Raw genomic sequence first — 24,098 nt, forward strand, 5'->3', positions numbered from 1 at the left:
GTAGCAGTAGCTTCGACCGATGCGGTCAATGGAGCAGGAAAAGATAAAACCGGTGCATGAGATATAGCAGGAGTAGAAGCTTCATCTGGCCAGGCGGACAGAGTAGGATGGGCTTCTGTGGGCGCAGATGACAGTGCCGGGGTAAGTGGAGCAGATCCATCATGAGCAGGAAGTGCACGAGAAAGCATAGGATCAAGTGGCGACTCAGATGGAGCAGGAGTTTCGACGGAGGCCGGAGACAGAACGGAGACAGGAACTTCGCTGGACGCTGCGTGAGAAGCAAGGCCATCTTGACAGCCAGGGCCAGAACCCTCGGAAGTAGGGGGACGTATGCCATCTAAGCAGCTGCGTGTGCAGAGGTCGCAACGTCTTCACTAGTGCATGGAGGAGAAGCGTTGATCGTAGCGTCCACTGTCTTTGTGAGTTCCTCGCGAACAACGATAGCAGAGCCAGACGCTGTGGAAGAGACGCTGTCAGATACCTCGATCTGAGAGTCAGAGACGTTTGACGTGGAAGGATCCGCTGCAGCAGAGGCGGAGGTGGTGATCACTGAGCGGAGAGGCGAAGGCAGGTAAGTCTCGCAGGCTGACTGCGCACGGTCCTTGAAGTACTGGAGGCTCGCATTTGCGAGGTTGATTGAGGAGAAGCGGTCACCCAGCGAAGACCGAGGGTTAACTGTCGGAAATCTTGTCAAAATGGGCAGTATTGGTCCATCCTTGGGCAAGGTAGTACCGACAGGCTCGCGCTTCGCCATATCCTCTGGTAGGGGTATAGGTGTGTCTGCGATACTGGACTGCATATATGCGCGTCAGATACATATCCGTCAAAGGTATCGTGTCAGGCACCTGTTCTGGATGAGATAGGCTGCCGCCTTGCTGTAGAGGGTGCATATATGCAGTATCATGTCCATTGGTTCCTCCCGTACCAGACGTGAACATGACATCCGCTTCGGGCTGGGAGGTTGGCAGTTATAATTCTGTGTAGCGAGACAGTACCATATGTTTCCTGTCACTTACCTCGCTCTGGTGCGCTGTGTTGTAGGAGGATACGTCAGTGGGTATCAACCATCAAAGCTATTGTCGACGCGATGAGCCGAAGTCGGTAGGATCTGTCAAGATCATAAGCATCCGAGTAACCAGCAATGAATGTGATCATTTACATGAGAGGGGCAGTCCATGACTGGAGACGGGCCGACGCTGTATAATTGAAGACGATTCTAAGTAGTTGAATTAGCGCTCGAGATCGGTCGAACGGTCTGAACTTGATGACTAAGCATAAGCAATCTAGATGAGATCGAGATCGAGATCTTGTTGCCCAGTCCGAGCAGGGCGAAGTGCAGCGGTCATGTCGTGAAACTTGGTGTTGAGGACGGCTTGGGAGCACGCAATCCCTAGTGAAGGGATCTGATGCTGAATCTGCTGCTAGGCCAACCCAAGCGGTCCGCCAGTGATTCAGAGGCACGAAGCAAAGCTGCTACTGAGGCAACCGTGGCTGGCAACATCAAATGTCCTCTATACCATCAGCTATAACATACATACATAGAGGGCTGAATGTAAGCATGCCCCCCTATGACCTAGTGTTCTGCGTGCGAACGCGCGGATCACCTCGCTCCGCCCTCTTGCGCAGCTTCTCTTGACGCTTACTCGACGCCTCTTTTGGTGCGGTGTCCTCCTGATCATTCGCACTCGTGGATCTTCCCAGTAACAGCGGCGAGATAACCAGGGTCCAGAGCTTGTACCCTGCGTAAACAGGAATCTGATGTGTGTTGGGTGAGGTGGATTAATAGACAAGGAGGGTATGGGCGTACAATGAGATAGAGGAACCAGAACCATTCGCCAAATATGCCGCTGCCGATTTGGCATACCCCTAGACAAAAGCAAAACATTGGTTGTGCAAGAGGATGCGTTACATGAAGACGTACAGGTGATGTAGATGACATCGAAGCATATTCGATGACGCCAGGTCGTCCGAGGTCTTCTCCCGAAGAGATCAAAGTTCCAGTAGTGGGGTCACGCTTTGGAGAACCAATACGCTCGAGATATCGCGAGAGAAAGATAGATGGGACATAGGAAAGGACAAGCAGCCAAAACGAGATCCTCGTAGGCGAGAGCGTTCCTTTCCGAAAGAGAATGCGGAGTAGCAGCGAGAGCGCACCCGTGAGGAGCATGCCGAGATTCATGTTCTTGATGGTCTCCGCATTCTGCTGAGCTGGCGAGTACTCGGTGAGATGTAGAGACGAAGCCACGAAGCACATACCTGTACGTTTGGCGGAAGCGTTGGCCATGGCGAAGGAAGACGGTTGAGCTGGCGGTTACAGCGAGGCTATCAATTGGCCGCCAGTGGATTGGCCGCCCGAAGTCGTTGTCTCGGACACGTCCCCGCCGATCAATTTGCGGGTGCGCGACCACGTGCACCGCGTCACTACTGTGCGCCCCGCGCAACTTGTCATAGCCGCCACCGCGACTGTGGTCGGAACGGGCTCTTACAGGCCTGTCCAACCTGCACGTACAACCTCAGGAACGTCGAGGGAGGGATGGCGTCTGAAGGGGACATTCAACACAGTCTTCACCAAGCTTTACAAGCCAACAAGGATCATCAGTATGCTCTCAGAATCTACAGCGAGAGGATCGATGCTGAACTCGAGTCTCTCAATAAGCTACTCGTGAGCCCGTCCTAATGTGTCCTGCATATCACTGATCACACGCGCGCAGGCTGCTGCGGATGTGTCGGACACAGAGGAAGATATCTTGGAAGTCAACTCCGGCGGCTGGGTGACTATCCCGAACGCCGTAGACGCGGTCGCACCTCTGTTATCCTCTGAGCTCTTGGATCAGGTAAGTTTCTTTGAGTGACAAATTTATAGATAATTTACTCCCATGCGCTAGAACTCGCCGTTCCGAGATGTTGCTTTGCGACGACAGCGCTTCGTCGAAGCGACTGTCGTGCATCCATGTGAGACCCTCCTCATCCACCTTGCGCTTCTGACATATTACACGATAGGGAAGACACAGGAGCTCGAAGCATTGGCGGACGCTGTTAGGTCGGAGAATCATCGCTTGTATGCAGTCGAGGCCCAGCTCCGGTATGTTCGAAGCTCGGCATGTTGTTGCAAGGCTCATAAATCTATACAGTGGACAAGAAGGGCTACTGCAACCGTCCGAAGATACAGCCAAGTTCATGTCAGAGAACATGACAGGGCTAGACTGGGACCGGGTCTCAGCTAAAGTGCGCGATTCTCGGGGAGTCTAATTGCCCTAGCCTTAGTTCACGCATCCTTCCCAGGTTTCCAAATCGAGCCTAAGCGGCGACCATCGCTCCGCCAAAGAATGTGAGGTCAAGTGGCTGGGAGAGCGCCATCCGCAATTTAACCACTCTCAATGGACGCAGCATGAAATCGACCAGGTCAAAGCGTTAGTCGCCAACTGCGTGCCCGGACAGATCGACTGGGTAAATGTCGCAGAAAAGCTGGGCGTGAGTACATCCTCCTGGTCATCGCTCATATTGGAATGACATTCACAAATATCAGACCCATCGCACACCGGTTGACTGCATGCGCCATGCTATCATTCGGAGGGCGCATACCTGGGAGTCCGCCAGTGATCAACGACTGCGTGATGCTGTGGAGATGTACGGGATAGACAACTGGCACCTAGGTGTGCCCTGCTCCTCCAAAACCCCCCTCGGAGACTGACGGCTTTCAGTTGCAAGACTCGTTCAGAGGACGCCACCCCACAGCAGTGCCAAACCCGCTACACGAGGTACTTAGATCCCACCATCAAGCACGGACCATTCACAGAGGAAGAGAACAAGCTTCTGCGCGACGGTGTAGCAGTTTACGGCAACGCGTGGCAGGACATCGCGCAGTTCATCCCCGGGAGGACGAACGAGCAGTGTCGGGAACGCGCACAAGAGCTCAGCAGCGCGGCCAACCCCAAGAGGAAATGGACAGACATCGAGGACCGCTTTCTGCTGGAATCCGCCGAACAGGCCGAGTCGATTGATTGGAAGGAGATCAGTAAGGCTTTGGGGACTGGGCGTACTGAAAGCCAGGTATGCATATATCGTGACTGCCGTTACTATGACGCTGACGGGAAGCTAGTGTCGAAACCGATATGGCGTACTCATGAGGAGGATCGCGCGTACGACCATTCCTGGCTCTACGGGAACATTGAGACCTATTCTTCCTGCGCCAGCGCGAGCTCCGGACCCTTCGCAAATCGCTGGATCGAGTGCGTCTCGTGCGCCATCGCGACCCCCCAACGTGCCCAGGCCTATCCTCCCTGCCCCGACGCTCAGGCCATCAGAGCCGAGTTCAGTCGCTGGCCCAAGTGGCACATTTCAAGCGTACTCGCGATCTCCGTCGATTGCCGCACCACCAGCAGAGATCCCAACTGTTTCGTCGTCTCAAACGGGCACAGTCGTGTCTGACACACTCACTGAGACTGCAGCACATCTGGATATGTCGAACGCGGTGCCTGCAGTTCCGCCGCAAGCACGACCTCGGGGCCGGCCTCGAAAGACTGCTAAACTAACTCCTCGCAACCGCCCATATCGCAGCCCCTAGTCGTGCAGGAGGTGCAAGCAGCTTCGTCTCAAGCAAGCACGTCAATGTCGCCTGGCGAGACACGCGCGCCGCCTCAGCCGCGACCGCGTCCTCGTCCGCGTCGCAAGCAAGCCGAGCCCGAATCTACGCCTGCACCATCTACTTCCTCGGCACCTCCGGCACAGAACGTACAAGACGGTGGTATGGATCCATCAGCACCGGTCACGATAGACAAAGGGAAGGCGAGGGAAACGGCGCCAGAGCCTGGCGGAGGGGAGACCACAGCGAGAACGCGCAGACCGACGAAGCGGCTGCTCGATGCTGCGGTCGACAATCCGCCTTCGAAGAAGAGGCAAACAAGGAAGAAAATTTCGGCTACAGAGGATTCTGCTGTCCCACAAGCTGAAGCTGAAACCACAGCGAGTGCCCAAGCTGCGTCGACGGTGAATAACTCACCACTACCACCACCATCACCGAACAACAGCGCGAATGGCCCGAGGCCCTTGGCACCATCCCAACCGGCTGCATCCACAACCGCGACAACGATAACAGCATCAGCCATAGCGCCTCAAAATCCAGGAAGAGGCGGCAAGAGAGGTAGACGTTCAGGCCCGCGAACACAACCCTCCAAACAACAGCCTACGAGACGATCGACAAGGAAGCGACAATCCTCTGTGGATCCTGTGGTGGATGCTGCGGCGCCCTCAGTGGAAGCCAATGTCCCCTCCTCTTCTATCGATGCCAATCTGACAGACAACTCTTCGGAATTGTCGTCGCTACCGCCATCGCCGTGATAGTGACAGCGGACCATACAGTATGGTTGCGTATACATGTCTGGGGTTGAGTACATCAGATGAAATAATGGAATACATCGGTCCGCTTCGTAGGCACTACTCAGTACAGAGTTCACAGCAATATCGTACGCGTTTGCGTTCCCATCATGCACTCAATTCCATCGCTTGCGAGGATTGGTTGACTCCCAGTTTACGATGTGACCAAGCAGTTCGCCATCTTCATTGTCTGCATTGTCTTCTGTCGCTGTAAGCAGATTCCTCAGCGACTCCTGTACCAGCCTGCATTCTTGAGCTTCTTCTCCAATGAAGGCAAGGCAGCCTTCTTTGGCGGGGAGACCTGATGGCATATGAATGGTGAGAAGATGAGCACCGCACATAAGCGGAGAACGTACAGGTGTCCTCAGGTAGGTGTGTTTGGGAGGTAATGCGGGGAGATAGCGCTCATTCCACGGTAGTTGACGAAGGGAGGTCGGAATGACGGGTGGTGTGTCTTCGTCGTCAGACGGCAACAGCTCTGGTGAGGGCGATCGAGAGGGCGGCGGAACCAAGTCCATCAAGGCTGCGCCTGAAACGCATGCATTAGGATTCGCTCGACGACAAATCCCAAACTGAGTGACACATACGACGGTCTCTCTTCTTCGCTTTCATCGCGAACCGATGGAGTGCGTTCGTCTGCAACCCCCACTCTTCCGACGCCAATAGGACATCCTGCGCGACTGGACCAGCCCGATTGGCTAGGTTTGCATATTCATGTGTACTCTTGTATAGCTTCTCTACGACTTCAGAAATATGCCCTTACATCAGAATCCGAGTCCAAGGAGTGAGCGTGACAGACGGACAAGCAATCACTTCCAGCTCCAGCCTTTGAAGGGCTGCTGGTTCGGCAGAATCGAAGCCAACGCGCGAGAGTTCAGCAGAGGCCAATCGCTCGAGCGCATGAGATGCAAATTCAGAAGTCACGGCAGGTATTTCAGGAGCTGAAAGAGGTGCGGAGGCGGGGATGGCGGTTTCGTTTGTACAGCAGGGTATGCAGGTATGCGGCCACAGGGTTCCTTGCGTTGGATATTGCGTTGGGTAGTGATTCTGACCCGTGTACGCGGGGTATTGTGGCTGGAATACGCCGTATGCCTGAGGAGAGTAGTGCGACATGGTGGGAGGTTCTGGCAAGGGAGCGCGTGCGCGCGCGTCCGAGCCTGACTCCCAGGGCTTATCTGGTATATTATCCGGGTTATGCCTCCTTACCCTGCTCAGACAACCCGGTTCACCCCCTTCGACAGTCTAGGATTCTGTACATATAACGACGACGGCACATCATGGTAGATGCGGCTGCACAAGCGGTGATCGAAGAGGAGAGACCTGCTGCTCCTATGCGCACGGAGACATTCCGGCAGACGCGCCCCGACATTGTAGGCCCAGATGCTCCAGAACTACCGTTCCCTATCGTCCTCTCTGGCACGGTGCAGCATGGCTTCGGTAGGGGAGGCAAAGATCTGGGCTGTCCTACCGGTACGCCTAGCCTAACAGCATCGTCCCCGTGTCTTACGTGCGCCTTTGCAGCGAACCTACCGGACGACTCAATCACGCCCATGAGTTCCGTGACCAAGACGGGGGTCTACTATGGCTATGCTCAGATCTCGCCTGAGAGAGACGGGCAGATCATGCTCCCCGAGAAGGATCGCGGTGTGATGCCCATGGTCATGAGCCTAGGATGGAATCCATTCTACAAGAATGAGCGGATGACGGCGGTATGTCGGTACGCAACTTTATCTGCGGATTTAGTAACACCTTGTAGGAAATTCATCTCATGCATGATTTCGACGCCGACTTCTACGGCCACGAGATGAATGCGTTGGTCTTGGGTTACATCCGCCCTGAGCTCGACTACACGTCTCGAGGTTGGTCCTAGTATTCGTGTGCAAGCCGAAGCTTACCCAGATGATCCGTTAGAGAGTCTCGTCGAGGATATCGAGACGGACAAGCAAGTGGCCCTGAAGTCGCTGTCGAGACCCGCGTACGAGAAGTTCAAGTCGGATCTTATTTTCGATACCACGCAATCCAAGCTCTGAGCCCAGATGTCGGTCAAGAGGAACTACACGCACAGTGTATTAGCTATATCCTTATGACAGCTCATTTATAGACTGCCTGTAGCTTAGAAGAGAAGTAGAAATCCACATTGGAAACAATTAGAGCATCTCCCTAGGAGTAAAGCTTTGAAGCTTGAAGTCTATATTGCCAAGTCTAGCGGTAAGAGCAAGCAAGGGTGAGTCGAGGCTGCTGAACTGAGAAACACCGGGCCATCTGGGAGGTGGATTCGGTTTGATCCCGACCACGTGGCCGAGCGCGCACTGCGCCCGCCGCCATTCTCGTGAATCTCGTCCAACCAAGCCTTCGACCGCCACGACCTTCTCCTCACATCGTCGCTCAACATGTACAACGGCATCGGGCTTACTACTCCTCGTGGGAGGCAAGTACTCGTGGATGATCTGTTCTTCTGCAGCTGACAGCAATTGCACAGCGGTACCAACGGTTATGTTGTGCGCAACTTGTCGACCTTGCGCGTCCACCAAACCGCAGCCGACCGAGCCAGTGCATGGGATATAGCGCCTCCGAAGCACAGGGAGCCAGATGCTGCCATTTTGGAACATGAAAAGAAACGCAAGGTGGAAGTGAAATGCTTGGAATTGCAACTCGAGTTGGAGGAGAAAGGGTGCGTGTATGCTTCTTAATCGCTCGTCCTGGCTGCTGCCTCACCCATTTCCCATGCAGTCTCGATGAGGATGAATTGAAAAACTAGTTGATGAACTGCGTACGAAGTTGCTTGCCAACCTCAACGCGATGGCATCGAATGCGAAGGGTCTGAAGCCGTCGGACACGCACGCTATTGCCGCCGCCAAAAAGGAGGAGCTTAACAAAATGGCACGAGCTCTGGGTACCCGTAACGACTACATGGAGGGAGAGCCTTTGATAGGGAAAAGCAGAGGAGAACAAATACGGAGGATGGCGGAGCGGGAGAGCGCGACAGGCAAAGGGAAGAGGAGCGCGAGAAGATGAGGATGCAGAAGAAAAATGGGAGGCTGAGCGCAAGGAACGAGAACGTCTGCGGCGTAGGGAGGAAGACAGGATGAGGAAGGAGAGGAAGAGGCATGAAACGGAGGGAGCGGATGCCACCACCGCCGATGCCTCGCGACAGGAACTATCGTGACAGGCGCAGCCGAAGTCCAGTGCGTCGAGACTTCACCACTCGTGATAGAGACTACGACGACCACCGCCGACGGCCTGTCTCGCGCTCGCCTTCACCCCCTCCTCGCGGACGTCGTCCTTCTTCACCCTCCCTCTCCCCGCCTCCCCGAGTTCGCCGTCCGCCCTCGCGTTCGCCTTCACCACCCCCAAGACCGCTCGCCGCGTCTTGTCTCGCTCGCCGTCTCCTCCACCCCGCGCACGTCGCCCTCCGTCGCCCTCGCCGTCTCCCCCGCCCCGCCGCGTCCGGCGTCGCTTCGACTCGCGTACACCATCGCCGCAACCGCCTTACCGTCGTCAGGCTCTGTCGAGCCGCCCTCGCGTGGCGCACGAGGTATCTCGGGCTCTCCCCCCTCACCCACCCAGGTCGCCCCCACCTCGGTATCGCCGTGGCCGCTCGCCCTCGCGCACGCCGTCACGTTCCCCGCTGCGGGATACTAGCAGAGCCCGCCGGGATTCGCGCTCGCTTTCCCCTCCGGCCGTGCGCCGCGCCGTGGACGGGGACGTTCGGCCTCGACGGGATCGTCGATGTCTGTTAGCTCGAGCGGGAGCCGAAGCCGAAGCGGGATTAAAATTGAACGTATGCCTCCTGCTCGTCTTGCTCTAGCAGACATACTGCCCTTATGCACGGCGACTATGTCTACTCACGCTGATCATGCCCATTGTACTGTAGCTGATCTGAATGTGCCCACTTGTGTCCATGCGTCGATCATCTTGAATACATATGTGCATAACTTGATCCTGTACACGTATTTCGACGACCATGCTGGGCTGTACGACGTCGAAGCGCGGTCAAATTGCAGTAATGGCGCATCACGTGTGGGCGAATGTTTCTCTGCCACCGTCATGACTCCGGACGCTCAGGGCCTCCATATCCAGACGGAGAGCCGGCAACCCTGTTCTCTCTTTCCTCCATATAGTGACACCCAGGGTGTTGTCCTAAAACCACTATGTCGCGCTCTAGCGTCGCCCGTAGCCTTGTTGGCCGCTCGGGGCGATTGAACGCCCGAGGAACTCCAAACTGCGTGCGTCAGGCATGCTTCGTCTCTGCCTGAGGTGAGTTCCTGGGTCACTTGTACTTTCGCAGCTGAAAATTGCATTCCGCTGGTCAGAACGCACCCCGCCCTGCGGCGTCGATTCCTGAGCGCCATGCACAAATACACAGCGGCAACCCATCCGGAAGACCCATCGAGCGTACCCCGAAGTGTCAAGGCCTCATCGACCGTTCTGCTGCCTATGTCCTGCCCGTCTATGCTCGGCCGCCCGTTGTATGTCGCATGGGAAGGGGGCGTACATTTGGGACACGGAGGGTCGTCGGTACCTCGACTTCAGCGCTGGTATTGCCGTAACGCGTTGGGCCATTCAGACATGGGTGTAGCAAACGCACGTCTTCCATATGCATGTCTACGCAATCCGTGCCGTTAAACGTTTTATTGACAGGTTATGGCGTCGGAAGCTGGCACCTTTACACGCGAGCAATGTTATCACAACAATGGGCAGGGCAGCTCGCAGAGCTCATTGTCAAGCTCACCCAGCAGGAAGGCGGGCTTGGCTGGGAAACCGGCTCCACGCACCCACCCCAGGGCGCGACCAGTGGCGGAAGGTGTTTTCTCCAACTCCGGCACCGAAGCGAACGAGGGCGCACTGAAGGTCGCGCGGAAGTTGGGAAGGCGCGCTGGGCGCGTCCACGGCAAGTCGTGGGACGACCCTGCCTGCGACAAGCACGAAATTGTCTGCTTCGAGCGTGGTTTTCATGGTCGGTCTATGGGCGCGCTTAGCGTCACGACGAACCCGAAGTACCAGAAGCCGTTTGCGCCGCTATTGCCCGGCGTGAAGGTCGGCAGGCTGAACGTTCTCGAAGATTTGGAAAAGCTGCTCAGCGAGAAAACATGTGCGGTCATTGTGGAACCAATTCAAGGAGAGGGGGGTGTCCACGCCGCCGATGTCGCTTGGTTGCAGGCTCTTCGAAAGAAGTGCGACGACGTTGGCGCGGTGCTCATCTATGACGAGATCCAGGTGAGTCACCGTGTCATGTTGTCTTTGCGCGTGAGACGTCGATCGGGTGGTGCCTCTGCATCTACTCGGGCGTATGGCCTCTTGACATGTCCGCTGACTTCGACGGTATGACCTCTAGTGCGGTCTGTACAGGACGGGTTCTCTATGGGCTCATTCTACGATGCCGATCAATGCGCACCCGGACGTTGTGACGATGGCAAAACCGTTGGCCAATGGCTATCCCATCGGCGCTGTTCTCATGCGGGACAATGTGGCAGAGACGATGACAGCTGGTATGTGCCAACAGCATCTGTTTGTCACCGTGTCCATTTTAGCAAACTGACCGTGGCGTCGCAGGCTCACACGGGACGACGTTCGGCGGTTCGCCCCTCGCGTGTGCGCTGGGCTTCCATGTCCTGTCGCGTCTCTCGGAGCGCCCCTTCGTGTCTAACATGGTCGAGACGAGTGCATACTTGTCGGGGCGTCTCGCTCAATTGCCGCGGTGGTTCCCGGGTATGGTGCAGCCGGGAATTCGGGGACGCGGGTTGATCGTGGGCCTGGGCTTCAAGGATGCGAGCCAGCCGGGGAAGGTGGTGCAGATGGCGAGAGAACGGGGCGTGTTGCTGCTGACTGCGGGAAACGATGCCGTGAGACTTGTTCCCAGCCTGAATATCGGGCGGACGGAGGTGGACATGGCGGTGGACGTGATTGAGGGCTGTCTCCATGTGATGCAGAGCCAGTAGATAAAATGCTATGTCTGTGTTTCAAGAATGGAGACAGTGTCTGCGATGCGTGCGGCCGCGAGCACTGAGCCAGCCGATGGGTGACGGCCGCGGGGAGGCCCCGGGAAGAGACGGTGGTGCCGGTGGGACGCCAGGGGGACGCGGCCGGGAGGACAGAATTGCCATTAGAAGATTCGGCGGGCGTCTGCTAATTGCCACGGCGTGATTGGTTGCTCAGCTGGCGTCGTCCCATAAGAGGAAGCCGTCGCTCACTTCGTCGCCCGACCCATCCACCCACTTTCCGCCATCCCTTCGCCAGCATGGACAAGCTCTCGTCCCTCGCAAAGTTCAAGTCCTCCTGCCCCTTCCTCGGCCGCACAAAGTCCTCCACCCTCCGCACTCTATGCACCTCCACGTCCCCCCGTTACCCGACGCTCTCCCGCTTGACGGAGCGGGCTACCCAGTGCCCCGTCATGGGCCCCGCCCTCCAGTCCCGCTCTAGCCAGATGGTCGCGGGCTACGCCAGCTTCGCGGGCAGCGCTGACATCCAGAAGATACACGAGGAGAAGGGTGTCTTCCCCATCCCCACCGGCACCAATATTGACAAGTGCCCGCACGCAGCCAAGGCCATCGCGGCTGCTCGCATGGCGGAGGACCTCGCGAAGGCGGCGAAGGGCAAGGCCCCAGAGGTCGATGCAAAGCCGTCTACCCCCGCTGCCCCCAGCGGGTGCCCATTCCACGCCGCTCAGGCTGCTCAGGGCAAAGGCCAGGAGGCCGCGGCCGCGAGCGGCTTCAACTATGACAACTTCTACGCGGACGAGCTGGAGAAGAAGCATCAGGATGCTTCTTACCGCTACTTCAACAACATCAACCGCATGGCGCACAAGTTCCCCATCGCGCATACGGGCGACCCGAAGGACGAGGTCGAGGTGTGGTGCGCGAACGACTACCTCGGGATGGGTAACAACCCGATCGTGCTCGAGACGATGCAGTGAGTGTCAAGTTCGGATCGGGCGCAGAGGATTAGCATTGACGCAATGCCTCGCGTCCTCCAGTCGCACGCTCGATACCTACGGGCACGGGGCCGGAGGTACCCGGAACATCGCGGGCAACACCGGTATGCACCTCGCCCTCGAGGAGGAGCTCGCCGCGTTACACCGTAAACCCGCCGCGCTGGTCTTCTCTTCGTGCTACGTCGCGAATGACGCTACGCTCGCCACCCTCGGGTCCAAATTACCTGGGTGTATCTACTTCTCCGACTCTATGAATCATGCCTCCATGATACAGGGTATGAGACACTCCGGGGCGAAGCGCGTCATTTTCAAGCACAACGACCTCGAGGACTCGAGAGCAAGCTCGCACAGTACCCCAAGGAGACACCGAAGATCATCGCTTTCGAGAGTGTTTACTCTATGTGCGGTAGCATTGGGCCATCTCGGAGATGTGCGACTTGGCCAAGAAGTACGGTGCCTTGACGTTCCTGGACGAGGTACACGCTGTCGGACTGTATGGTCCCCATGGTGCCGGTGTTGCGGAGCACCTTGACTACGAAGCCCAGAAACGCGCTGGGCGCAGTCGCGAGCCTGTCAAGGGCTCGGTCATGGACCGCATCGACATCATCACTGGTAAGTAGTTTTCGAGACAATGTATGCGAGCGTGTTTATTGATTTATCCTGACTAGGTACTCTTGGCAAGGCCTACGGTGCTATTGGTGGTTACATCGCGGGTTCGTCAGACTTCGTCGACATGATCAGGTCCTACGCAGCTGGGTTCATCTTCACGACGTCTCTCCCCCGTCGAACATGGCTGGCGCTCGCGCTAGCATCTCGTACCAAAAGGAGTACCTGGGCGACCGGCAGCTCATGCAAATCAACGTCCGTGCTCTGAAGTCCCGCTTCGAGGCTATGGACATCCCTGTCGTCCCCGGTCCTTCGCACATCGTCCCCGTTCTCATTGGCGACCCGACCCTCGCGCGTCTTGCTTCGGACACGCTCCTTGAGAAGCACAACGTCTACGTGCAGGCCATCAACTACCCGACGGTCGCGCGCGGCGAGGAGCGCCTCCGGTTCACCGTCACGCCCGGGCACAACATTGATCAGATCGCGCGACTCGCGAAGGCGGTCAACCAGACGTTCACGGAGCTCGGCATCAAGCGCACGTCGGTCTGGAAGGCGGAGGGCGGGCGGCGGTGTCGGCATGCCTGGCGCGGAGCGCGTTCAGCCGATCTGGGATGACAAGCAGCTGGGCTTGGTCGATGGTTCTGCACCGAAGATGCTTACGGCTGGCCAGAAGCGTGTCGTGGATGCGAGGGCTGTTGCGGTGACGCGCAGGAAGTTCGACGACCTGTTGGGTCCGGCCGTCGAGCCTCGTGTGACTACGGTCCAGCTGGACATGCCGACGAGCGTGCACCCCATCGCTATGCCGGCGGACGCACTCCGCGGGAGTAGTGAGATTTCCGTCGCTGCTTGAGCGCAGTGACGTGCTTTCTTGTTGACGGACGGGTCGGTTCGTACACGGCCCCGCTTAGTATCATAGAGTAGCAGCTGTGTCGTGTTGTCGTACATGTACCGCTGATGATGTGAACAAAAGTGAACTTGTCGTCGCCCATGTTGGGCGACCTCCGTCTACTCTGCTGTGTGACAACGCGAGTTTTGCTCGAAGTGCCGCTGCAACTAAGTAAGGAGAGGTGGTTAGCAGCAGCAGAGCTACAGTACACTTTGCCCGCCGCTCGTTGACGGCTGCACATGCAAGCCATAGGGTGCGCATTTATGTTACGCACAGGGTCAAGACACGCCATACTTACTCTCCTGGAGTTGATAGCGAAAGCAAGTTGGAGGCCAGTCACCGACAGGGCAGATGAAAGTTTTAGGCGATCATTATACTTGGCTCTGCGATAGCAATGAACACATGCTCCGACATCTAACGTCTATGAGTCTGCATCCTGGGCGTAGCGGTCACGGATGTCCTTCCACTGCTTCTGTGTGGACGTCAGTACCACGCACTCCGCCGGAGAGCGACTGCTGCAACGTACCCCTTGTTCCAGGTATCCCAGAACGACGTGACGCCGGTGTCAAAGCCAACACCGAAAGCGAACGCCCCAGCGAAGATGCTCGTCACGAATACGCCTGGTGGAAACCCAGGAGGTTGGAGGGGCGAGGCGGAGGAACACGGAATGACGACTCACTGTTGCGCTTGACGATGGTGTTGTAGAAAGCGTTCGCCAACTGCGCAACTATCAGAATCTCTAAGTTCGCCTTGGTTGACAATGCCTGGTACTCACGGAGCCCATGGCTGGATGTGTGCGCGGGGACGGTGACGGAGGAGGTGAAGGTGCAAACCGGCGGCGCCGGGTTGGCTAGGCGCCGTGCGTAAAACAGACGCCCAAACGGAGGTCCTCGCAAATTCGCGCGCTCAGTGGATGTTCATCACCATGTCTCTACTCAGGCAGCGGCTGGCTACCTACGGCTACTGCGCCAGCCCTGTCGTGCCGCGGGCTTTTCCTCACAGTCTGAGACGAGCGAAGCTGAGTATTTCGACCGGCTCGGCGCATCTCCGCCATCGCAGACCGCTCCCGCCGCCTCCTCGCATGCTACGGACCCGGAGGACACAGGGCCACCCAAGGGCGAGACATATCCCATCTCTAATCCTATCGCAATCAACGAGTCCAAGGCTGCCGAGGTAGCGCAAGCCAGGCTGCAAGGATCGACGTTTGCGCTTTACTGCAAGTCAAACGGCACAAACACGATCGTCTCTGCTACCCGACCGACCGGGCACATCCTCCGGACGTTCACCGGAGGTAGCCTCGGGTTCAAGGGCACCAACCGGTCGAGCTACGAGGCCGGCTACCAGTGCGCGACGGCGGCCTTCCAGGTGCTCGAGAAGGCCATGGAGACGGAGAGGGATCCGAAGTGGCGGTTGTACTTGAATGGGTTTGGGCAGGGAAGGGAGGCGGTGATGAAGGCCATCACGTCGTCGGAGGGGGAGGATTGAAGATAAACTGATCAAGGTGATTGACAAGACGCCTATAAAGATGGAGGTACAAGAGCAAAGAAGATGAAACGGCGGTAGTGCTGCACGGGTGAGTTGCACGTCCTCTGCAATCTGAGGCGTCCTCAAAGGTCTTACACGTTCCGTATTGTAGTTGCACTCCTGCTCTGACGCTGTGCATTTGCTGTTCCGTCGGGCGTCGGGCTCCTACACTACACCTCTCACACGCGGCTAATACCTTGCATATGAGACGGTCCCTTACCGCCAAGGTCCGACTCTGGGTGGGCTAGAGCTACTGCTGCCGACAAACTTAGCACCGGGTGTAATGACCTGCGTTCACGCAGGATGATAATGGAAGGTGGTCTAATCTTGCATGTCCGCGGATGGAGTCTACTATTCAGATTGTGCGATACACTGGCGAGATCCTTCACGTTCTCCTATCTTCGTCTGCGCGTAGGTATGGGCGAGGCAGGGCTGTGCGCCGCGGAGTCGAGATGCTTGTTGTCTGCGTATGTTGCAGTCCGCCGAGTTGGCTGAGTGGCTGGACACACGTTATCCGGATTATGTCATCGTCACTGCCCAGCTTACTCCGTCGACGAGTCCGTCCGGCATGTGGCAACTCGCTGCGTCCCTCACATTATAACCCGCCCTCACCGCTCCTCCCCTCCCCCACTCTTCCCTCCTCTTCACCGCCTCGCAATCATAACCTCTACACTTAGACTCGCAAGACTTCGGCTCCTAGTCAGCATGGCTGCCACCACCTCTGGTACTCCCCCTGGCGTCTTGCCGCTGCCACCCGCTCGTGATATCCCATCTACATTCGTCGCTAGTATGAAGAGCTGGTGAGCATTGGCGCATCGGACACTGTCACATGAATCTCACAATCATTGCAGGTGGCATGCCGGCGAGAAGGAGAGCGCAGCGGCGGAAGAGCGGTTACTCAGGTGCGTCCGCCTTCTCGGCCGTGTTAACCGTCTTCTTATTGCCTCGCAGGAAACTGCCCTTCTTCCGGCCGGCCGGCTCGCCTCCACCAACGCCAGACGGCACATACCAGGTGGTGGCAGAAAGCAAGCGTGTCGAACTTAACAACCCTAAGCACTACATCAACACCCTCACCATGACACCGACCTCCCGGCAACGTCATCGTCCCGTTCGCCAGTGGTGCTACTTCACGGATACGGAGCGGGACTTGGGTTCTTCTTCCAAAACTTCCTCGCTCTGGGCCAGTGGGCTAGTCGGCGTGGGACGTCTGTGTTCGCGCTCGACTGGCTAGGCATGGGCCGCTCCGCCCGCGTTCCCTTCTCCATCAAGGCAAAACGGGACGACATTGACGGAAGGGTGAATGAGGCGGAAGGCTTCTTCATTGACTCGCTGGAGCAATGGCGTGAGCGCATGGGGCTCGAGCGCATGACGCTAGTGGGGCACTCGCTCGGAGGCTACCTGAGCGTGCCTACGCGCTCAATACCCCACGCGCGTGAACAAGATCATCCTGCTATCGCCTGCAGGTGTGCCGCGCGATCCCGAGAGCACCGTATATGCGCGCGAGGTGACGGACGAGCAGACCACCGGTGCGTCGAGCGCCGACCACGCAGAGGCGGCGACGCAGGGCAGCTGGAGCGGATAAAGACGGGACAGGAGGAGGTGCAGAAGAAGGAGAGCCGGTCGCGGAGGTTACTCACGTATCTCTGGGAGGAGGGTGGAGTCCGTTCCAGGTCATCCGCTCGTCCATGTTCTGGGGACCGATGCTTGTGGGTAAGTACTCCAGCCGGCGGTTCATCGGCTTGAGTCAGGACGAACCCGGGCGATGCACGACTACATGTGAACCTCGTACTTGCGAAGGGATCGGGCGAGTACTGCGTCTCACACCTGCTCGCTCCGGTGCCCACGCGAGGCGGCCACTGGTGGATCGGATACACGCGTTGGCTATGCCGATCACCTTCGTTTGTGAGTAGTGACGAGTTCTTGCACTTTGTGTGGACGCTGATCAACGGTTTGATGTAGACGGTGAACACGACTGGATGGACCCTGAGGGCGGCTCTGAGGCTATTGAGAGACTGCGTCAGGCAGGCAATGGCGACGGCAAGATGTACATCATCCCTCATGCAGGCCATCATGGTAAGTATGATGCCCTCTGCAGCCACACTGCCTTCTCACATTGTGTTTCCCTGTAGTGTATCTGGACAATCCGAAAGCCGTCAACGACCTGCTCGTTAAAGAGCTCGACCGTCCGTTGAAGGCATGATAACGACATATCACGATTATAGCCGCAGCGGACGCGGTGACATTCACACACTTGGACGGATGTTCCTCCTACCTACAATCATTTGCTGGGCTATTTAAGTTTGTACTCTAGATATAGACTGGGCAATTTCGCGGTCGAACGCACATTCATCCTGTTGTAGTATGCTCTCCTAATTGCAATGTCTGTTACTTGGTCTACTGTACTGCTTGACAGTGTGGACATTGACGAACGGAGGGCGGAGGTTGCCGTCCTCTCCGCTTCTGCGATCACACCTTGCCTCGTGTCCTCACGCTGCCCTGAACGATGTCCATTGTTCCGATCCGTGCACTGAGTACTGAACGTACTGAACGCCCATCGTCTGTCTCGTACGCGGCGCGCCAGACAGACGTCGGCGCCCTCACTTGACATAGCGACTGTCTGCTTGCAGTGCGAAACAACACTGTCACTCACGAGTCGTAGAGCAGCATCCAATATTGAGCCACTGCTATCGGTAAGGATGCATTACCAGTCCGTCATTATGCCCGCGATGACTGATTAAAGGGTAGATCTACAGGGCTCTCCGGCTCTACTAATGGCGAAGAAAGGTCCGCCATATGAGAATGACCCGGAGTGTAAGTATGTTGTGATCGAAGATCCTTTCCCGGGGCACAGGACTGGCAAGGCGCGGGACACGATGTACTGGGAGTGGCTCAGTAGCTGGGTGTACTACATGACTGGCAAGAAGACAAACCCAACGGCAATCCACTACATGCATACGGTAGCAGTCGACATCGTCCGTCTCAGGGAAGCTGTGAAGACTGATGCGTTTGTCACTGTGTCATCAGAGAGACGAGGTCGTCGTACAACTGCCCGAGGAAGCTGACATATACCCCATTCTCGGTGTCCATGTCTGGCGTGAGGTGCTCAGCTGGGGAGGCGCAAAGGACCGGGATCGCGTCTCATACGTTTTCGAGTTCAACTACCGCAAACAAGGGCATCCAGAAGAGCGTATGTATCACACCGACTAGATGTTTGCCTAATCACCTGAGGCTAATCTGGTGACATACTGCAAGATAATTGGCAAACAGCCTGGACTACAGGTGGCGAACAGGACCCTACCAGGTTCCCGGTTAAATACCCGTATCCCCGCCCGCATTGGGCGATCGTTCACGGAAGGAATTGCGCAGACTTGGCACTACCGTTGCCCAAGACCCGGGCGCGCACACCAACTCCTCCACCCGTAAGCCTGTTTGTTGAATGGATCTGAGCAACCGGAGTCGCTGGATGAGCTTGTTGATTGCTACCTTACTAGCCGGAACCGAGCGCGTTCGAGCCATATGAGGCCCCTCCGCACCTCGCACATGTTCGGAATGCCCAACTGGACGAAGATATACATCCTCCCGAAGAACAGAGACACCGGGAAGAACAGCATGTGGAGCCGACGACAGGGGTATCATTGCTGGGTGGGAACTCTCACTTTATGATTCTTATTGGCGTCACACTCACTTGCGCCTCTCGTTGCAGGCCAACTCTCTGTCGACAAGCGAGACCCGTACGAGGAAGGTGCATACACTTTGTCTTGCACATTGACGTTCCATCGCTTGACACCCGCTTCACAGAGGACGCAGCGCTGCAACTCGTTAAGCAAGAGCCCTCGGATGTTCCCATTTCCGTGAAGCCAGAACCTTCTGAAGTAGTATTGAAGCAAGAACACAATGACACTCAAGGTTTGTCTGTCGCACACTTCACCAGCGAGATGCTGACCTTGCTGGTTCCAGAGCCCCAGCCCTCGGAGGCTTTCCTTGCAGCCTTCACCCGCCTCAGTGAGCGCACACGGGCGGGCCAAGGTAGGGCATCCAACCCGCATGATACAGTGCTTGCTTTAACCGGCAACCTATCTATTCAGAGCCGATTGCAAAGCGCGAGCCATCGCCGGCTCCAGAACCACAGCCCTCTCAGGCATTCTTAGCTGCGTTTGAGAGGCTCGAGCGCCAGCGAGCCCAAGGTGATACCGATTCACACCTGTAGTACCGACGTTTCTGAACACGACCTGTGCAGGCCTCTCCGTCGTCCCTGGAGCACCGGGAGGGAGGGATCCAAGTAAGTATATACGATCTTCACTACTTGTCTGGTGCTCATTCGCCGAGCAGTCCATATTCAAACGCAATTTACCCCGACCCCGGAACGCGCACGCTCCGAGACTGCAGCTACAATCCCATCATCGCCTGAGCGTGCTCGCTCGGAGACATGGACACCGGGACTCGGTAAGCATCCACTGCTACATTATCCACCACATTGCTTTTCATCGCGCCACGGTCAGGTGCTCGCGTCAAGCCTGAGCCTCAGGAGGACGCGCTACCACCGCCACCCCCGAGTGAAGCTTGCAACCGCAGTCGCGACCCGCGGCTCACTCCAGGGAATTCGCGAGTGAAACCGCAAGAGCCGAGGCTGCCTCCGCCCACGCGCCGTACGTGCGCAACGTCTTGATACTGCGTTCTTATGTGTTAATCGGGGCGTTTGGGTAGCTACGGGGCATGGTGCCATCCGTGTCAAGCCAGAGCCGCAAGATTCCGCCATGCCTCCACCAGCGCATGGAAACCCGTCGGACGATGTGCAAATTCAGGACCCGAGGCAGCGAGGCAAGCGTCAGTGAAGTTCGCGCTATATGCTAGTCTGATCTCTGCTAATGAAGGCATTCTACTCTCAGTACCATCCTTCAAACGAGCTCAGAGAGATGAAGACAAAGGTATGTGGTCCCCATCACTGCTTGTACCCTCTATTCTGACGTGAAACCAAAGGTCCTACCAAACGCGTCAAGACTGAGCCAAGGACCCATGACCTACCTTCGATCTATGAACTATCCACTATAAGTAAACGCACATGTACCTGTATCGATACTTGCATATATCACACCACACCCAACCTGCTTGCTGAATATACTAGCATACTTTTGATACACTGCAAACTAGCCTCACTTTTTTCCGCTTCTCTTTAGATCGCATCCATGTGTGCCACATTCCAGGACGGCGATATGCTCTCTACAGCCGCTTGAGCACCGCATCGAGCACCTCGCTCGTCTTGCTCTTCCCACCCAAATCTGGCGTCAGCACCTGGCCCTCACGGATGACCTCGTCGACCGCCTTGTCCAATCTGTCCGCAGGCGCCGCGTATCCGAGGTGGCGGAGCATAAGTGCTGCGCTGCGAATGGACGCGAGCGGGTTGGCAATGCCACGGCCAGCGATGTCCGGTGCCGAGCCGTGGACGCTATAGATAGTTGGACTCAATCAGTTGAAGATGAGAAGGAAGGGCGTTAAGACGCACGGTTCACCCATGACGAAGTTGTCGCCTGCGTTCACTGAGGGCACGAGGCCCAGAGAACCAACGAGGGCTGCTGCTGCGTCCCTATTATTGCTATCAGACCAGGCAAGGGTTGTCATTTGTATGAACACACGTACGAGATAATGTCGCCGTAGAGGTTTGGCGCAACCATGACGTCGTAGATCCTGAGTCCGACGTTCGTGAGTAACATGAACGACAAGGGAGCGCTTATGCATCTTACTGAGGCTCCCGGAAGAGTCGGTATACGGCACTGTCTACGATCTGCTCCTCGATCTTGACACTATCATACCTGCCGTCTAAGCGGGCACGCCGCGGACGGCGTCTCGAAAGAGGCCATCTGTGACGGAGAGGACGTTTGACTTGTGGATGATAGTCACTAGCTAGTGGCCAGCTGAGTTTCAACGGCATCAATATGATATACGCAGAGCACACCTTGCGCGGACGACCGAGGGCAATCTCGAACGCCATCTTGCCAATACGGTGGGATGCGCGCTCGGTGATGAGACGCGTCGCGCGGGCTTCCCTGCCGTGTTCGCCAACAGTCATTGTCTCCTGCTTCACATACTGCAAAGCAAGGCATCATGGATCTCGTGCCATGACATAAGTATAGCAGCGGCATACCAGGCACTCCGTGTTCTCGCGTACGACTATGAGATCGACGTTAGGCTTGTCTTCGGGATTAGCAGCGACCTTTTCAAACGCTTCAGTCGAGTAAAGCACAGAAGAGCAGGAATCATACAGATATAACTGGTCGAACATTCGCGTAGAGATCCAACTGCTTGCGCAAGGCTACGATGGGCGAAGAATAGCCAGTTACTTTCCTCACGGGAGAGCTGAGCCACGGTCATTTAGCGACATGAGAATCAGCAACCATGGTGCATGGTACATGCCTGACCGCACCAAACAGCGCGCAATCGCACTCCCGGAGTGCCCTGAGGTTCATTAGTAAATGCTACATGAGTCACAAATCACGGGGACGTACTGACCGTATCCTCCGGCAAAGCCTCCCCCGAACGTGTGAACACCTCAAAGCCTGCCTCCAGGTCAATGAACTCTGGCTTGGAATGTCTGAGCCCAAAGCCTCGATAGCAGCGCGTGCGGCGGGGATGACTTCCTTCCCAATACCATCCGCAGGAATGAGGCCGATCTTGAGCTTCTGGCGGCTCACAGGGACGGCGGTCGCCATCGAGCGCGACAACGCGCGCGTTGCGACTCTGTGCGAAGCAAGTGCCGCACGGAGGGACATGGCAAGTGCTGCAGAGGTGGAGGACGTGAGAGAGGGGATGGAGAGGCTCAGGCCAGAATATTCACGGCTGTATTTTGTTGACGCAAGGATGTCGACCCGATCGAGATTTCCATCGAGATCCCATGCCTTGCGCGTCGCGATCACGTGTAGCGTGCCCTCATTCAACGACGCGGTGCATGGGCGTCTAACGCTGTCCTTCTGCCACGCCCTCGACACACTGCTAGCCAGGATGGCGTCTCCTCCAGATTCTCCTACTCGTCCTGCGCTCATAAACACAACAAACACGCATCTAAAGATGACTCTTCTTTCTTCACTCAGCCAACGACGGGGAAACGCGCATCCGGCGATGTCGACGACCGCGAAAAGAAACGCGCCAAGCTGTCTGGTACGGAAGCACACACAGAGGTCACTTCGTCGGACAGCGAGTCGGACGTGGACATGGAGGAGACCTGGGCACTACGCTCAAGAGTGCGCAAACGCACTGTCTTTGGCATGCGTGACGCTGCCATGATGGCTACGTCGTTTACTGCCCTGCGGAGTAACGCTAGTGAGTCGACAGTTTCACGGTTGTTCCCATTGTTCCTTAACACATGCGTGTAGTGCCCACGCGAATTGTGCTCCAGTCATTTGTTTCTTCACACAAAACCGACGTTTTCAGATGCTATTCCGCAGATGAAACATCATACAACACCCTCCCTTATGCCTGCGCGTACTCAAATGGTATGTTCCATATCATTTTCTCATGATACCATTTCATTGAATTGTGCCAGCTGCCAAATCCGGCTCCACACCCCTCCTCGCCATCGCCACCGAGCAGGGCTCCGTGCACGTCGTGAACACCCGCGCGCGGCACGACTGGGACTGCGAGCCTCCGCGCACCATCCTTGCCCCGCACGCCAACGGTATCTTTGACATCAAGTGGTCACCCTCCGACACGCTCCTCGCACCGCGTCGGTGACCACTCCGTGCGCATCTCCACGCTCGCCTCGGGCGTGTCATCGGAGAACCAGGTTCTGCACGTCCTCCACGGACACGCAGGCACGGTGAAGTGCGTGGCGTGGGACCCTGAGTATGATGGCGAGGTGCTTGCACGGGCGGCCGCGATGGCGGGATCTGTGTGTGGGACTTGCGTGTCGGCGAGCGGCGCAGTGGTACGCGCCGGACGACCCGCAGTAGTGCGGGCGAAGAGGCGAGGAGACGGCGCGCTGAAGCCGGTCATCAGCATACCGGGAGCACACGAGGACGGTAAACCGTTGAAACCGAGAGGTAGGAAGGGCAAGGTTACTCCAGCCGCTGCTATGCGGAGCATCACAAGCCTCATCTACCCGAGGTACTCTCACACCTTGATCAGCAGCGGCTCATACGACGGGTGAGTTCACTCTCGTGGTTCTCAACGATCTACTAAATCTGGCCTAGCGTCCTCCGCCAATGGGACCTCCGCTCCCCACATCCTCCAAAAAGACACCCAAGTCCAAAGCCTCCCCAAAACCGATCCTCATATCCGCCGATCCAACAACCCTCCACGGAGTCCGGCGCGCACGGGGTATCACAACGCTCATCCCAGGCACAGGGCCCTCCGCAGGACACCTCTTCGCGCTCGGCACCGACGCACGCGTACACACCTTCGCGCTCCCCTCGCTCCAGCCACTCTCCGGTAACGTCCTGCCAGACGGCCCCGACCCATTCGCGTACACGCACGACGGATGCAGACGAATTCGTTCTACGTGCGCGCGCGCTCTCGCCGTGCGGGCAGTGGCTCGCGAGCGGGGGCACCGCGGACGGACGCGGTTCCTGTTTGATGTGGGAGAGGCGGCGGGGCGGGCAAGCAGGGAGCCTGCGAAGGCTGTGTGCTGAGAGGGCAGAAGGGCGAGGTGGGCGCACTGGATTGGGCACAAGGATGCTGGCGACGTGTGCGGACGACGCGACGGTGAGGATATGGAGGCCGGACGCCGACGTACATAGACATGCTTACAGATAGTGAGGAGATGCGTTGGCAGTGGAGTTGGGCAATGGA

The 24,098-nt window shown here is 57.1% G+C and overlaps 14 protein-coding genes across 14 annotated transcripts; 10 read left to right on the forward strand and 4 right to left on the reverse strand.

The window, feature by feature from the left end:
* Positions 1-147: 147 nt before the first annotated feature.
* On the reverse strand, positions 148-2,343 carry B0H18DRAFT_1205689 (uncharacterized protein). Its single transcript, XM_048036142.1, has 6 exons — positions 2,257-2,343; positions 1,808-2,208; positions 1,605-1,755; positions 1,017-1,030; positions 846-953; positions 148-793 (listed from the first exon to the last, which is right to left on the reverse strand). Exons 1-6 carry the CDS (start codon positions 2,282-2,284, stop codon positions 338-340), a joined length of 1,158 nt encoding a protein of 385 aa, XP_047901273.1. The 5' UTR covers positions 2,285-2,343; the 3' UTR covers positions 148-337.
* A 103-nt stretch (positions 2,344-2,446) lies between these two features.
* Positions 2,447-5,352, forward strand: B0H18DRAFT_967262 (uncharacterized protein). The gene is made up of 10 exons (XM_048043409.1): positions 2,447-2,662; positions 2,712-2,834; positions 2,886-2,952; positions 3,001-3,082; positions 3,132-3,225; positions 3,283-3,471; positions 3,527-3,653; positions 3,719-4,050; positions 4,100-4,471; positions 4,558-5,352. Exons 1-10 carry the CDS (start codon positions 2,534-2,536, stop codon positions 5,335-5,337), a joined length of 2,295 nt encoding a protein of 764 aa, XP_047901274.1. The 5' UTR covers positions 2,447-2,533; the 3' UTR covers positions 5,338-5,352.
* Positions 5,353-5,596: 244 nt separating this feature from the next.
* On the reverse strand, positions 5,597-6,486 carry B0H18DRAFT_1112612 (uncharacterized protein; the record flags this gene model as incomplete). The annotated part of the gene is made up of 4 exons (XM_048032838.1): positions 5,597-5,674; positions 5,730-5,902; positions 5,961-6,116; positions 6,177-6,486. The coding sequence occupies 4 exons, from the start codon at positions 6,484-6,486 to the stop codon at positions 5,597-5,599; spliced, it is 717 nt and encodes a 238-aa protein (XP_047901275.1).
* A 39-nt stretch (positions 6,487-6,525) lies between these two features.
* B0H18DRAFT_15937 (riboflavin kinase) lies at positions 6,526-7,602 on the forward strand. Its single transcript, XM_048036911.1, has 4 exons — positions 6,526-6,843; positions 6,895-7,082; positions 7,130-7,232; positions 7,285-7,602. The coding sequence occupies exons 1-4, from the start codon at positions 6,651-6,653 to the stop codon at positions 7,401-7,403; spliced, it is 603 nt and encodes a 200-aa protein (XP_047901276.1). The 5' UTR covers positions 6,526-6,650; the 3' UTR covers positions 7,404-7,602.
* Positions 7,603-7,711: 109 nt separating this feature from the next.
* Positions 7,712-8,306, forward strand: B0H18DRAFT_15978 (uncharacterized protein). The gene is made up of 3 exons (XM_048036913.1): positions 7,712-7,801; positions 7,853-8,044; positions 8,104-8,306. The coding sequence occupies exons 1-3, from the start codon at positions 7,764-7,766 to the stop codon at positions 8,129-8,131; spliced, it is 258 nt and encodes an 85-aa protein (XP_047901277.1). The 5' UTR covers positions 7,712-7,763; the 3' UTR covers positions 8,132-8,306.
* Positions 8,266-9,199, forward strand: B0H18DRAFT_15981 (uncharacterized protein). Its single transcript, XM_048036914.1, has one exon. The coding sequence runs from the start codon at positions 8,481-8,483 to the stop codon at positions 9,111-9,113; it is 633 nt and encodes a 210-aa protein (XP_047901278.1). The 5' UTR covers positions 8,266-8,480; the 3' UTR covers positions 9,114-9,199.
* A 317-nt stretch (positions 9,200-9,516) lies between these two features.
* On the forward strand, positions 9,517-11,462 carry B0H18DRAFT_15988 (acetylornithine and succinylornithine aminotransferase). The gene is made up of 5 exons (XM_048036915.1): positions 9,517-9,630; positions 9,687-9,957; positions 10,015-10,590; positions 10,709-10,862; positions 10,927-11,462. Exons 1-5 carry the CDS (start codon positions 9,611-9,613, stop codon positions 11,310-11,312), a joined length of 1,407 nt encoding a protein of 468 aa, XP_047901279.1. The 5' UTR covers positions 9,517-9,610; the 3' UTR covers positions 11,313-11,462.
* Positions 11,350-13,918, forward strand: B0H18DRAFT_967270 (5-aminolevulinic acid synthase). The gene is given in 6 exon segments (XM_048043410.1): positions 11,350-12,282; positions 12,347-12,692; positions 12,715-12,916; positions 12,973-13,075; positions 13,114-13,449; positions 13,469-13,918. The coding sequence occupies 6 exon segments, from the start codon at positions 11,612-11,614 to the stop codon at positions 13,758-13,760; spliced, it is 1,950 nt and encodes a 649-aa protein (XP_047901280.1). The 5' UTR covers positions 11,350-11,611; the 3' UTR covers positions 13,761-13,918.
* A 51-nt stretch (positions 13,919-13,969) lies between these two features.
* Positions 13,970-14,671, reverse strand: B0H18DRAFT_967274 (ubiquinol-cytochrome C reductase). Its single transcript, XM_048043411.1, has 4 exons — positions 14,572-14,671; positions 14,476-14,515; positions 14,319-14,416; positions 13,970-14,265 (listed from the first exon to the last, which is right to left on the reverse strand). The coding sequence occupies exons 1-4, from the start codon at positions 14,578-14,580 to the stop codon at positions 14,218-14,220; spliced, it is 195 nt and encodes a 64-aa protein (XP_047901281.1). The 5' UTR covers positions 14,581-14,671; the 3' UTR covers positions 13,970-14,217.
* Positions 14,672-14,721: 50 nt separating this feature from the next.
* Positions 14,722-15,747, forward strand: B0H18DRAFT_1205696 (uncharacterized protein; the record flags this gene model as incomplete). Its single annotated transcript, XM_048036143.1, has 3 exons — positions 14,722-14,775; positions 14,856-15,369; positions 15,433-15,747. 2 exons carry the CDS (start codon positions 14,722-14,724, stop codon positions 15,279-15,281), a joined length of 480 nt encoding a protein of 159 aa, XP_047901282.1. The 3' UTR covers positions 15,282-15,369; positions 15,433-15,747.
* On the forward strand, positions 15,729-17,726 carry B0H18DRAFT_967278 (alpha/beta-hydrolase). The gene is made up of 9 exons (XM_048043412.1): positions 15,729-16,120; positions 16,172-16,222; positions 16,272-16,417; positions 16,438-16,724; positions 16,762-16,846; positions 16,885-16,957; positions 16,981-17,222; positions 17,280-17,393; positions 17,450-17,726. The coding sequence occupies exons 1-9, from the start codon at positions 16,026-16,028 to the stop codon at positions 17,518-17,520; spliced, it is 1,164 nt and encodes a 387-aa protein (XP_047901283.1). The 5' UTR covers positions 15,729-16,025; the 3' UTR covers positions 17,521-17,726.
* A 365-nt stretch (positions 17,727-18,091) lies between these two features.
* Positions 18,092-20,152, forward strand: B0H18DRAFT_1112620 (uncharacterized protein; the record flags this gene model as incomplete). The annotated part of the gene is made up of 12 exons (XM_048032839.1): positions 18,092-18,277; positions 18,345-18,507; positions 18,588-18,739; positions 18,812-18,962; positions 19,024-19,062; positions 19,119-19,226; positions 19,278-19,346; positions 19,406-19,504; positions 19,558-19,599; positions 19,650-19,763; positions 19,820-19,966; positions 20,025-20,152. 12 exons carry the CDS (start codon positions 18,092-18,094, stop codon positions 20,150-20,152), a joined length of 1,398 nt encoding a protein of 465 aa, XP_047901284.1.
* A 385-nt stretch (positions 20,153-20,537) lies between these two features.
* Positions 20,538-22,024, reverse strand: B0H18DRAFT_1081118 (mitochondrial NAD-homo-isocitrate dehydrogenase LysB; the record flags this gene model as incomplete). Its single annotated transcript, XM_048031340.1, has 11 exons — positions 20,538-20,763; positions 20,821-20,901; positions 20,955-21,002; positions 21,059-21,111; positions 21,147-21,218; positions 21,271-21,402; positions 21,460-21,528; positions 21,578-21,671; positions 21,729-21,770; positions 21,811-21,871; positions 21,892-22,024. The coding sequence occupies 11 exons, from the start codon at positions 22,022-22,024 to the stop codon at positions 20,538-20,540; spliced, it is 1,011 nt and encodes a 336-aa protein (XP_047901285.1).
* Positions 22,025-22,082: 58 nt separating this feature from the next.
* On the forward strand, positions 22,083-23,938 carry B0H18DRAFT_1112622 (uncharacterized protein; the record flags this gene model as incomplete). The annotated part of the gene is made up of 8 exons (XM_048032840.1): positions 22,083-22,109; positions 22,172-22,230; positions 22,309-22,631; positions 22,685-22,804; positions 22,855-23,034; positions 23,123-23,364; positions 23,439-23,453; positions 23,501-23,938. 8 exons carry the CDS (start codon positions 22,083-22,085, stop codon positions 23,936-23,938), a joined length of 1,404 nt encoding a protein of 467 aa, XP_047901286.1.
* Positions 23,939-24,098: the final 160 nt, after the last annotated feature.

This window comes from Fomitopsis serialis (genome assembly GCF_022376445.1).
Source record: "Fomitopsis serialis strain Sig1Antser10 chromosome Unknown B0H18scaffold_1, whole genome shotgun sequence".
NCBI lineage: Eukaryota > Fungi > Basidiomycota > Agaricomycetes > Polyporales > Fomitopsidaceae > Fomitopsis > Fomitopsis serialis.

Coding starts and splice junctions, on each gene's coding strand:
- B0H18DRAFT_1205689 (XM_048036142.1), bottom strand. CDS start 2,284: ATGGCCAACGCTTCCGCCAAACGTACAG. Junction 2,209..2,256: donor CGCTTCCGCCAAACGTACAG/GTATGTGCTTCG, acceptor AGTACTCGCCAG/CTCAGCAGAATGCGGAGACC. Junction 1,756..1,807: donor TCTGGTTCCTCTATCTCATT/GTACGCCCATAC, acceptor AACACACATCAG/ATTCCTGTTTACGCAGGGTA.
- B0H18DRAFT_967262 (XM_048043409.1), top strand. CDS start 2,534: ATGGCGTCTGAAGGGGACATTCAACACAGTCTTCACCAAGCTTTACAA. Junction 3,083..3,131: donor GCAGTCGAGGCCCAGCTCCG/GTATGTTCGAAG, acceptor AAATCTATACAG/TGGACAAGAAGGGCTACTGC. Junction 4,472..4,557: donor ATCTGGATATGTCGAACGCG/GTGCCTGCAGTT, acceptor CCCATATCGCAG/CCCCTAGTCGTGCAGGAGGT.
- B0H18DRAFT_15937 (XM_048036911.1), top strand. CDS start 6,651: ATGGTAGATGCGGCTGCACAAGCGGTGATCGAAGAGGAGAGACCTGCT. Junction 7,083..7,129: donor AGAATGAGCGGATGACGGCG/GTATGTCGGTAC, acceptor AACACCTTGTAG/GAAATTCATCTCATGCATGA. Junction 7,233..7,284: donor GCTCGACTACACGTCTCGAG/GTTGGTCCTAGT, acceptor ATGATCCGTTAG/AGAGTCTCGTCGAGGATATC.
- B0H18DRAFT_15978 (XM_048036913.1), top strand. CDS start 7,764: ATGTACAACGGCATCGGGCTTACTACTCCTCGTGGGAG. Junction 7,802..7,852: donor CTTACTACTCCTCGTGGGAG/GCAAGTACTCGT, acceptor GCAATTGCACAG/CGGTACCAACGGTTATGTTG. Junction 8,045..8,103: donor CTCGAGTTGGAGGAGAAAGG/GTGCGTGTATGC, acceptor TTTCCCATGCAG/TCTCGATGAGGATGAATTGA.
- B0H18DRAFT_15981 (XM_048036914.1), top strand. CDS start 8,481: ATGAAACGGAGGGAGCGGATGCCACCACCGCCGATGCCTCGCGACAGG.
- B0H18DRAFT_15988 (XM_048036915.1), top strand. CDS start 9,611: ATGCTTCGTCTCTGCCTGAG. Junction 9,958..10,014: donor CAGACATGGGTGTAGCAAAC/GCACGTCTTCCA, acceptor TTTTATTGACAG/GTTATGGCGTCGGAAGCTGG. Junction 10,591..10,708: donor TCATCTATGACGAGATCCAG/GTGAGTCACCGT, acceptor TATGACCTCTAG/TGCGGTCTGTACAGGACGGG.
- B0H18DRAFT_967270 (XM_048043410.1), top strand. CDS start 11,612: ATGGACAAGCTCTCGTCCCTCGCAAAGTTCAAGTCCTCCTGCCCCTTC. Junction 12,917..12,972: donor CCGCATCGACATCATCACTG/GTAAGTAGTTTT, acceptor TATCCTGACTAG/GTACTCTTGGCAAGGCCTAC. Junction 13,076..13,113: donor GCTGGGTTCATCTTCACGAC/GTCTCTCCCCCG, acceptor CGCTCGCGCTAG/CATCTCGTACCAAAAGGAGT.
- B0H18DRAFT_967274 (XM_048043411.1), bottom strand. Junction 14,417..14,475: donor CACCATCGTCAAGCGCAACA/GTGAGTCGTCAT, acceptor GGTTTCCACCAG/GCGTATTCGTGACGAGCATC. Junction 14,266..14,318: donor ATACCTGGAACAAGGGGTAC/GTTGCAGCAGTC, acceptor TCCACACAGAAG/CAGTGGAAGGACATCCGTGA.
- B0H18DRAFT_967278 (XM_048043412.1), top strand. CDS start 16,026: ATGGCTGCCACCACCTCTGGTACTCCCCCTGGCGTCTTGCCGCTGCCA. Junction 16,223..16,271: donor GCGGAAGAGCGGTTACTCAG/GTGCGTCCGCCT, acceptor ATTGCCTCGCAG/GAAACTGCCCTTCTTCCGGC. Junction 17,394..17,449: donor CCCTCATGCAGGCCATCATG/GTAAGTATGATG, acceptor GTTTCCCTGTAG/TGTATCTGGACAATCCGAAA.